At 33.3% G+C, this 11,428-nt stretch overlaps 1 protein-coding gene and 1 pseudogene across 1 annotated transcript; both read left to right on the forward strand.

Annotated features, from left to right (window-relative positions):
- The first annotated feature begins 732 nt into the window (after positions 1 to 732).
- LOC146884181 (uncharacterized) lies at positions 733 to 10,330 on the forward strand (annotated as a pseudogene).
- Positions 10,331 to 10,416: 86 nt separating this feature from the next.
- Positions 10,417 to 10,953, forward strand: LOC114194892 (uncharacterized). The gene is made up of 2 exons (XM_028085300.1): positions 10,417 to 10,510; positions 10,568 to 10,953. Exons 1-2 carry the CDS (start codon positions 10,417 to 10,419, stop codon positions 10,951 to 10,953), a joined length of 480 nt encoding a protein of 159 aa, XP_027941101.1.
- Positions 10,954 to 11,428: the final 475 nt, after the last annotated feature.

Below are 11,428 nucleotides of genomic sequence, written 5' to 3' on the forward strand. Positions count from 1 at the left end.
TTTCTTTTTCTTTCAGATAACATAATTGGACATTTCTCCTCTGATTTGTATTCAAAAGCTGAAATTCAAGGTGCAACAATACTTTTTAGTGTTTTTGTATTACTATATTGTACATATAAATATAAATGGTATTTAAGTAATGACATATATGTTGTTTATGTACTTAGCAAATGTTGATGTTGGGGAGTGTTCACTTGAGTGTCCCTATTGTCAAGCTCAACTGTGGTACAAAGAAAGATCTGATAAATTCAAAAGATTAAAACAAGTTGATTTCTCTCTTTGTTGTCAAAAGGGAAAAGTCCAACTTTCATTGTTGAATAAACATCCACAATTGCTTCAAAAGTTGTTCAAAGGTGAAGACACTACAAGCCAGCATTTCTTACATTACATAAGAAGTTACAACAACATGTTCTCATTTACATCCATTGGGGCTAATATCCATTCCTCAATCAATGATGGATCGGGTCCTCCTTAATTTATTCTTAGTGGTCAAAATTACCATAGCATTGGAAGTTTATTGCCTGAAAAAGGATCAAATCCAAAATTTGCACAACTATATATTTATGACACAGAAAATGAAACAACAAACAGAGTTAGTCACTTTGGGTATGTGTACATAGTTTATTTATGTTTTAGCGATCATTGCGCATATAATTATCTAATTTTTAATTTTACAGGTCTGATAGTCAACAATCCATATTTGATAAATCATTGATCGAAGAGTTGAAGAAAATGATTGACAAACACAATATATTTGCTCAAACATTCAGAAGAGTAAGAGATTTTATACATGATGATGAACAATCAAATTTTGGATTAAGGTTATTTAGACATCGCTTTAAGGATCCTAGAGTATACAATACACCAGTAACAGATGAAGTCGCAGCATTGATAGTTGGTGATTTGAGCACCTTAGATGTAGGAAGGGACATCATTGTCAAGAAAGTTTCTGGTCAGTTAACAAGACTACATGAAACACACACATGTTTCATTCCTCTTCAATATCCTTTGATTTTCCCATATGGAGAGGATGGTTATCAAGAGAATATTCCAATTAGAGATTGTCAAAAATATGGACAAAGTAGAAAGAGAATTCATATTTCTTTACGAGAATTCATTGCTTTCAGAATACAAGATAGAAAGGTTGAATTTGGTAAGGTTGTAAATTCATGTAGATTGTTTCAACAGTTTTTAGTGGATACATACACTATGATTGAACCAAAGGTTGTCTTTTATACGAAATAATCAAAAACTCATTCGTTCAGATATTCTGAATGGGTTACAAGAAGCTGTTAACAAAGGTGAAATTGATCCTTCTTCCATTAGTAAGCGTATTGTTCTTCCAGCTTAATTTACAAGTGGTATGAGATACATGTTCAATAATTTCCAAGATGCTATGGCAATTTGTAAGAGGTATGGCTATCCAAATTTGTTTATAACAATCACATGTAATGTAAATTGGCCTGAAATTCTTGATTTTGTCAAATCAAGAGGATTAACTACTTTAGATAGGCCAGACATTGTTTGCGGAGTTTTTAAAATGAAATTAGACCAAATGATGACATATTTCAAGAAGAATAATTTCTTTGGCAAAGACAATGCAGGTATACCATACTACTTTTCTTAATTTATTTTTCTTACTGGCAATTATTTTCTCGAATAATTATGTTCCAAATTTAGGTATGTATACAGTTGAATTTCAAAAGAGAGGTCTGCCACATGCTCATATATTATTATGGTTGAGTGACTCAAACAAGTTAGAAAATGCAAAGCACATAGATCAAGTCATCTCTGATGAACTTCCTCATCCAGATCTCTATCCTGAACTTTCAAAGGCTGTTCAAACATATATGATACATGGTCCATGCGGAGCCGCTAGATTCAACTCACCATGTATGAAAGAAGGTCGGTGTTCTAAATTTTTTCCTAAAAAATTTAGACATTCAACTACAATTGATGAAGATGGATATCCTGTATATAGACGTAGAGATTATGGTTTATTTGTGTTGAAAAATGGACATAAATTAGGTAATGCAAATGTCATGCCGTATAGTCCTCTTCTCTTAATGCATTATCAAGCTCATGTTAATACAAATTATTGCAACAAATCCAACTCAATCAAGTATTTGTTCAAATATGTCAACAAAGGTCCTGATAGAGCAACAATTAAAATTACAGACAAAGACAATGAATCTACAAAAATGCGTATTATTGATGAGATAAAAAGATATTATGATTGTAGATTCATTGTTGAATTTATGGCTTCGATATCCATCATAGATGGCCAGCTGTTCAACGTTTAACTTTTCACTTACAAAATCAACAACCAATTTTGTTCAAAGATGATGATCGAATTGATGATGTATTGCATAGGAATGAGAATATGAACACCATGTTTCTAGCTTGGTTTGAAGCTAACAAAAAATTTGAGGAAGGCAGAAACTTGACTGATGCTGAATTTCCAACAAAGTTTGTTTAGATGTCTCAACAAAAACAATGGAAACCAAGAAAGCAGGGTTATAGTATTGGTCAACTAACACATGTTCCTCTAGGATCAGGTGAATGCTACTACATGAGAATCTTACTAACAAAACAAAAAGGTTGTATTGATCATGATAGTATAAAGATAATTAACGGTAAAACATTCTCCACATACCAAGAGGCTTGCCAAGAATTAGGATTATTGGCAGATGACAAAGAATTCATTGATGCCATTAAAGAGGCTAGCCATCTTGCATATGGAAATCAACTTAGAAGGTTATTTGTTGCTTTGTTAATCATGAATACAATGTCAAAGCCAAATGTTGTTTGGGATGCAACTTGGACTTTACTTGCAGATGGTATCCTATATCAAAAAGGAAAAGACTTGAACATACCAGGTACTAAGTTGAATTAATCTCCACTGTTTTTTCCATAATTATTTATTCATTACATGTTTTATTTTGTAGATTTTCAAATTGAAGAGCATGATTTACACAATCTTTGTCTCCTATAAGTACAAGAATTTCTAAATTCAAATGGGTGAACTTTAACAGATTATAGTTGCCTTCCTCAACCTGATCTTTCAAATTCATTCAAATTTCACAACAGGTTCATTGTTGATGAAATGAATTATGATAAAGAACAAATGGAGAAGCTACACCAATCTCTATTGCAGTCAGTCACTAATGAGCAACTACATGTTTATAACAAAATTATGACAACAGTGAATTCAGAGGTATGGAATTTCTTTTGTCAGTTGCTATTAGAGCCAAGGGAATGATTGCCCTTAATGTAGCTTCAAGTGGAATTGCATCTTTATTGCTTCCTGGAGGAAAAGCTTCTCATTCTACTTTTTGCATACCATTAGCAATCAATGATGAATCAACCTGTAACATCAATCTCGTATTCGTTATATATATGTTGTTTTTCAATTGTTAATTGTTGCTTTACTGTATTGTCAAGAATAAATGTCTAGATACATGTGCTTGGGTGTTACTGAAAAAACAACATTCATTTAAATTTACATAATTGCATTTCATTTCTTTAATTGTATAAATGTTAAAGAATCATAATTCTATAATTTTGTTGTTACTTTTGCTATAACTTCTATACTTTATGTTTTTTGTTACTTTTTGTGTCAGTGAACAATAATAATTTTAAATTTGTTGTCACTGTTTGCACGTGATAATGTTTTCTATTCTGACTTAAACTTTCCCATTCAATTCACAACTTTCACTTTACCATTTCATCCACATCCTTCATCCACCACTACATTTGAACGTCCATTTCTCTGCAATTACAAAAATGGAAATGCAGCAAACCCAAAATCAGAGAACAATACTTTAGAATTTCAACACCATCTACATACTCTCTCAGGTATGTCTTCAATTTTAACACAAATACAAATTTAGATCTAATAGTATGCATTGAGATATTATGTTCTATGTGTTGTTTGTTGTGTTCTGTCTTCCAATTGTATCATCATGATCCCCACTTTACTAGTATTACAGAGGAACACAATCAAATATAGTTTGTTTTTTGGTAAATGAAATAAAATTTACTAACGTTCATTTAGCGTATGTACTGGACTTTCATATATATCTAAAGATTCATAGTTTCTTTATTTCAATCTTCTGAATTTTTACTTTATTTCAGTTTTATTTATTTATTTTTGTAAAGAATTATTAATTCTGGATTTTATTTTTATGAACGTCGATTTATATATAATATAATTCACCCTTCTAATTTATTATTTAATTATTTCACTATTTTTTCTTATTTAGAATATCAGATTTTGTGATTAGAATTTTAAAATAAGTTATATATAAGTATGTTCATAACTTATATATGTTTTGGTTTATGTTTCTGTTCTTGCAGACAAAAGATTGATAATGTCTTTATTGTTTGAAAATAATTTAGTGTCATTATTTTGTAGCCATTTTTATTTGTCGATCGACACTTTGCTGTTGGTTATGCACATGAATTAGGCCCACAGTGGCACTTGGTAGATGTAAATGGTAAGAGCAAAATAACTACCTATAACATGGATTCAGATAACCCAAGGATCAATGAAGGTTGGTTTAATATGAGAAATTTGTATCAAATTCAAAGTGATTCTCACATCCAATTTTAGTATTTGGGAAATTCTTTATTTCACCTAACAATGTTTAAAGGTGGATTTACAACAACAAGTTTGACAACATTTATGCACCGTATTAGTCATCAAAATACAAGATCTATATTTTCAGTGAAATTGACAAAGTATAAAGCAAAGCAAGTCACTTGGTATATTCCTTCTGATTTCTTCTTATGCTTATTAGTATAATTAAATTGAAATACTTATACTAATAATAAACTTATGAATCATGTAGGATTGCCATCAAAGTTTCCCAACTTCATTCGGGAGGAGAACGTAGAAGATGTCTTTCTTATAGGGCCTAAAACTATAGTGAATTTCAAAATACTAATATCGAACAAACAATGAACTTCAACAAAGATAGGTCAAGGTTGGAGGCTATTTTGTTCTGAAAATGAATTAAAAGAAGGAGATATTGTTGTCTTTTAAGCAGACAATGATTTCATCGAACCAAATGTTGAAGTCTTCATTAATGGTTGTTGTTGTGATTAGATTAAGCATAATTTTGTAATGTTGATCAATTATGGTCATTGAACTTTGTTATATGATAATATAGTTGAGTACTTGATCAATTATGGTCATTGAACTTTGTTATATGACAATATAGTTGTTTATAATAAATTTTTAACATTTTTTTATAATTTTATAATTTATAATCAATATTAAAAATAATCTCGTGCATTGCATGGGTCAAAAGACTAGTATATATATATATATATATATATATATATATATATATATATATATATATATTCAAGATATTCCAATATAAATTCAAATTCAAAGTTGTAGGCCCAATCCAATTCGAAAAATCTATAAATAAGGGGTCTGGCAAAGGTGAAAAGAACCACCCTTAAGGCAAAAAAGAAACACTTTGAAAAAAAACCCTTTAGGAGAGAGAGGAAAGAAGTTAGAGGCTCATTCTGAAGGCTGGAGGCATTCATCTTCACCATTATTCTAGTATTCAGAATGCTAAAGAGTAGCCAACTCCCTTATTCATGGGGGTTGGGTGTAATGTATTCTTAACTCTTTATGAATTTCAATATTCTATATAATTCTTTTCCATCACTCATGTGTTCTATTCTTGCTTTAATTGCATGGTATATATTGGTTGCATATTTGTGGGTCTCTAATTATTGGACACAATATTATAACCTATACTGGAGTAGACAACTAATTGATTATGCATCTAGACATTGAGTACATAATTGGTCATTCATAACATCAGAACTTTGATCATTGATGCGAACTTATAATAAAAATTGCTAAGACATTAGAGTTTTTATTATTCAAGTTTAGACTTATCGCTAAGACATTAGGGCTAGTTACAAGAGGTTTGAATGCTATAGTAAGAATTAGAAGAATATTGCTTAATGTTTTTGCTTCAAATTGGATCATGAAACCCAATCACAATGAAGCCTTTATCATATATTGTTGCACACCATATATTGATATAAATATAAAAGAACAAAAAAAGTTTTTTTTTTTTTTGTGAAATTTGGTGTCTAATCAAGTTATAAATTGCAAGAGTTGCAAGTGTTTCACAAGTCTCTTGAAAATAATACTTGTACTTTTCATTTTATTACGTGTACGATTTTGTGCACTTGCCAATCCCGTAACAATTATCACTTGTTCTTCCATTTCATAGTTTCCTTTTATGCTAAATTGATCATGAACAAGTTTTGATTGTTTAAGTATTCATTGATTCATAAAATTACTGGATTAGAATGGAAACAAGTTGAATGTCGGAGGATGCACAATCATCTAACTTTTATCAAAGGTCTTTTGATTAGAATTGAGTATGCTTAAGCAAGTAATTCTAGATTCATGAGCTCAATTATGCGAAACATATTCACACCGTTCCATTCAATCTTCTCTTCAATTTTTAGTTTCGTTTCTTTTTCACATTCATTTCTTGTTTCTAATTTATTTGTGATGCAATACATGATCTATTCACCTCGTTTCCATAGTGATTTCATAGCTCCTCGTGTTTAATTTTGTAATTGCGTGTTTGACCATTAATTTCGTTAAATTAGGGTTCGTGAATTGGGATTTTACATTTTACTCGATCATTTTGCATGATTTCAATTTCTAAACCTAATTGATGTTCTTCCGAACTCTTTTTGTATCTTTAAGTTGTTAATTCATCCATTTTATGTGTACATTCAAAACTGCCAAGCATTTCCATACATGAACACCATTGTGAAATTTTTATTTTTCCTAAGTTTAGGTTCTGATAGCTTACTTGGTGCTTGGTTTATTTTAGTTTAGTTTGTTTAAAGTGATAGATTTAGATTTCCCACACTTTATGGAGGGACACTTAAGAATCATTTGAAGTTAAGTTGCCATTCCTAGGATTGATCCTTAGTTAGTCACTACACTACATTAGTTATCATGTGCAAGTTAGATTTAGGATGTTGGAGAGTTAATTTGTGCAAATTTGTAGAATTTATTTCCTATTTTTTAGAAATTTTAGTATGTTTTTCGATAGTTTAGGACATTTGTATTCATTTGTGCATTATTGATCTAATTTCATCATGCATTATCTTGTTTCGGATCATACATTTAGTTTTGTGCATTATACGTGTAAATAGGTTTGGAGGAATTTAGTTAGATTGAAAATAACGTGTTCCATAGGTGGCTGGTAGATTTTTCCAAAACATTTGGATTTGGCTTCAAAAATGAAAGATTCAAAACAATGTGTTCCACAAGTGCCCGGTGGATTTTTCCACACCTATGGATTTGGCTTCAAAGATCAAGTCAAAATAGCAAGTTCCACAGGTGGCCTGTGGATTTTTTTCCATAACCTATGGATTTTTTAGAGAGATATCTTAAAATGACGTGGACTGACAAGGATTTAAAGCAAAAGGAAAATAAAATAAAGTGAAAAAGGGGAAACAATTAAGGGAGAGAAGTAACCACCTTAACAAAGGGAGAGAACGTGGAAAAGATAAAAGAGGAGGATTGTTCATGAAAAGTTTCTTCTTCTTTTTCTTCTTCATTTTCGTCATTCTCTTCTTCTATTCGTTTTAGTTTTTTTTTTTCATTATGCAGAACTAAGTTTTTTTTGTTGGACGGTTGATGTAAGACTCTAGATTTTAGTTTCTACCCTTACAATTGATGTTTTGTTAATGTTATTTATCTCAATGCTCTGTTTATAGTTTTATTGTTTATTTTATGAGTAATTTCATAATAGGGAAATTAGGATTGTTTGCATTATAAATAATACAAGTTAGGTTATGTCACAATATAGAAATTGGGCATATCTAATTAGTTTGCAATAAAGATGATAATTGATTTTTCATGATTATATTGAATTTTTCTAAACTGACCTAAGGAATTGGGGTTCAAATTCAATGAATAGATTTTACCTGCTAAGGGATTAGGGGTAAAACAACTTTGAGTAAACTCATGTGGATGATTACATTGCTGACATCAATTGAAAAGGAGTAGAATTCTAGAGGAAAGGGTACGAAATCAATCCTCTGATAGTTCTTATATTGATTGAAGTTTTTGTTATAATTTTATGCTTAGATTCCAGAGGACGATCTCTTTTCATCCTTTCCGGTGGCACTAATAGAAAGGAAGTACTTGCCAACGAACCTTGACTCTCTACTCTCTCCCAGCGAATCAAGAAATCTAGTGCGGTCAGTAAATGCATAATTTGGATTGGAATCCCGGGATTGAGAGACAGATATTCGCCAGGTCCGATATTTTATTACTACGATTGTCGAGGATTGGTTTTTCTGTTGATATTAGTGATCTAATTTGCTTAAGATTTGAGTTTTAAATTTTAGGTAGTCATGATTGTTTTGTTTTTAGTTTATTTTTTTCTGTTTTAATTATTTTGTTTGTTGTTAATTTCTTGTCATATGAATTTTTGTTGTTAGAATCTTGTGTCTCTAAGCTGTTTATGCGAGGTATAGTTGCAGAAAAAATCTTACTTTTTGACCCAAAAATTGAATGTACTACTATTGCTAGATGTAATAGGATAATCGCAAGAAAGAAAAAGCAAGAAAGAAAAACAGGATCATCAATTGACAAGAAAGAGCATATATCAACAATGGCTAAGGAACAACTTGTGAGGAGGACTCTGCTTGATTATTCGATGCCAAATATAAATAATTACCAATGGAGCATTATGAGACCTCTTATTCAAGCCAACAATTTTGAAATCAAGCCTGCACTATTACAAGTCATCTAGCGGAATCAATTTGGAGGTGCAGTTTTAGAGGATCGTAATTCTCATATGGAGAATTTTCTGGTCATTTTTGACATTTTGAAGATTAATGGAGTTTCAAATGATTTTATCCGCTTAAGGGTTTTTCCTTTTTCATTATTGGATAAAGCTAAAAGTTGGCTTCAAACACAACCTCAATGCAATATTTCTACGTGGGAAGATATGACTACAAAATTTGTAACAAAATACTTTTTCCATCCAACCAAATACTTTTGTGCAACAAAAACTCTATACGAGGCTTGGAAAAAGGTATAGGGAGCTATGGAGGAAATGTCCACATCATGCTTTACCAAATTAGTTGTAAGTCCAAATATTTTATAATGGTCTTGCACCCTCTTTTAAAGCAATTCTGGGTTCAACAAGTGGAGGATCATTTAATTTGAAAACACTAGAGGGAGCTTTTGAGACTCTTTAGCTAATGGAAAATAATACCGTGAATATGCAATTTGATCATCAAAATAGGAAAGGTGGAATATTAGAGATTAATATTTTGGATGTTATCCTAGCCCAAAACAAGTTGTTAACACAACAAATGACCAAGTTAACTCAAAAGTTGGGTAATATGCAAGCAAAAGCAGTTAACACAAAATCTTAACTATGTGATTTTTGTGGAGGAATGTGTAACGTCTCTATGAACCTTCTCGCTCGTAGTCCGGCCTCTACGAACCTCCCCGGCCGTAGTCCAACACACGTGATCCGTAACATGGTTTCCCGCACATGCTCTATTGGTTGTGGCTGATAGGTATGGCAGCAAGTCATCTTGAAGTAATCACTAGAAGATGTAGAACACGAATAACCTAGTTGTGGCCAAGTGGTATGAACTAAAAGGATGGAATTCATTTGGGATGATTGTATTGTTTATATTGATGTGTTGTATATGTGTATACAATTTTTGTATGCTTTATCTATTAAGCTCACCCTATCTTCTTGTCTTTGGTGATGATCGTGTGCGCGATACACGTGAGCAGATAATGTTGATGCAGGTGGTGCTAGTGAGACTTAGCCACGGAGCAGGGATAGCATGGGGAGCTTTTTATATATTTTATGTTTTTGGAAATAAGTTGTAAACTCTTATGAGATGTTTTTGGAATATTTCACATTTGTAATTATGGATTTTTGGTTTTATCTTTGAAATTTATAAAAGTTTAAATTTCCCGCATTTTTGGGAAATGAGGTATTATTATTAAATGCAATGTCTTTATTATTTTATCTATTTTATTTACTTAAATCCGCCATATCCTAACGGGATGCTACATTTGGTATCAGAGCAAAGGTTTTCAAAATGATTTTTGGGGTCTAAGGGGAGTGAGCTTATCGTGTTACGCTAGTGTGATTAATTGTTTGTATTTTGTACTAATTTTTGGATGTGAAATCCTAAGTTGAGCTGTGTGATGTGCACAGCTGAAATATGTGGCACGCGCAAGCTATGGCCAACAAGAGGAGAAGGAACACTGTTGGAGCTGATGACATAGCTCAACTGATTCATCGCATTGTGGACACGATGCAGCCCACAGCAACGCCATCCTAAGCCATAGTTGCACCTACTAGGCCAGTATCTATGGAGGATTTCATGAAACATAGGCCAACCAAGTTCTCTGGCAAGGCCACTACTAATGAGGCCGATGCCTGGCTACGGGAGTGCGAGAAGATTTGTAGAGTCCTGGAGTGCACAGATGCTCAACGACTATAGTTTGTCACATTCCTTCTAGTGGCAGACGCAAAGTACTGGTGGCAGGGGATGCAACAGTTGATGCAGACCCGTGATGAGGAGGTGACCTGGGCTGCCTTCAGGACGAGGTTCCTGGAGAAATATTTCCCCGACAACGTGAGGCACGAGCGGGAGGTAGAGTTCTTGACGCTCCAGCAGGGAACCATGACCGTGCAAGCTTACATCGAGAGATTTAAGTACCTTGCACGATTCTACTCGCCAGGTGTCACAGAAGAGTGGAGGTGCAGAAAGTTTGAGGGTGGGCTAAAACATGAGCTACGCCGATTCATCGTACCACTCCGGATCCTGGAGTTTCCCATCTTGGTGGAGCAGGCCAAGGCGGTCGAGCAGTTGGAGATGGGGCCTAGTAGAGTGGCCCGACAGTAGAAGACTGCTTCAGATTCCAGATCTTAGAAGAAACCTTACACCAGACTGTAGTCTTCAGCCAAGAAGCTACAATTCTATAATTGTGGCGGGGAACATTTCAGGAGGGACTGCTCTAAACCCTCTAGCAGTTCAGGCAGGAGCAGTAGCATTGGTAAGTCCTACGTTTGTTATCAGACTGGACATTTTGCATGACAGTTCCCTAACAAGAAACCAGTTGGAGGTGCACCAGCTAAGAAACCAGTCGGAGATCAACCTAGAGCACCGGGGCGCGTGTTTTCCCTTACGACCATTAAGGCTGCACAATCAGGTAACCTAGTACAACTTTCATGTTTGTTGTTTAACCATGAGGTTGTGGTGTTGTTTGATTCAGGAGCCATCTATTCATTCGTGTCTAATGAATGCGTGAGGAGGCTCGGACTTGTGATGCGAGAGCTGGGGTGCGAGCTAATAGTTACGACACTAGTCTCTGGCGAGA

This window comes from Vigna unguiculata, chromosome 8 (genome assembly GCF_037176805.1).
Source record: "Vigna unguiculata cultivar grain cowpea cultivar isolate G323 ecotype 2 chromosome 8, ASM3717680v1, whole genome shotgun sequence".
Classification (NCBI taxonomy): Eukaryota; Viridiplantae; Streptophyta; class Magnoliopsida; order Fabales; family Fabaceae; genus Vigna; species Vigna unguiculata.

Coding starts and splice junctions, on each gene's coding strand:
- LOC114194892 (XM_028085300.1), top strand. CDS start 10,417: ATGGAGGATTTCATGAAACATAGGCCAACCAAGTTCTCTGGCAAGGCC. Junction 10,511..10,567: donor ACGGGAGTGCGAGAAGATTT/GTAGAGTCCTGG, acceptor CATTCCTTCTAG/TGGCAGACGCAAAGTACTGG.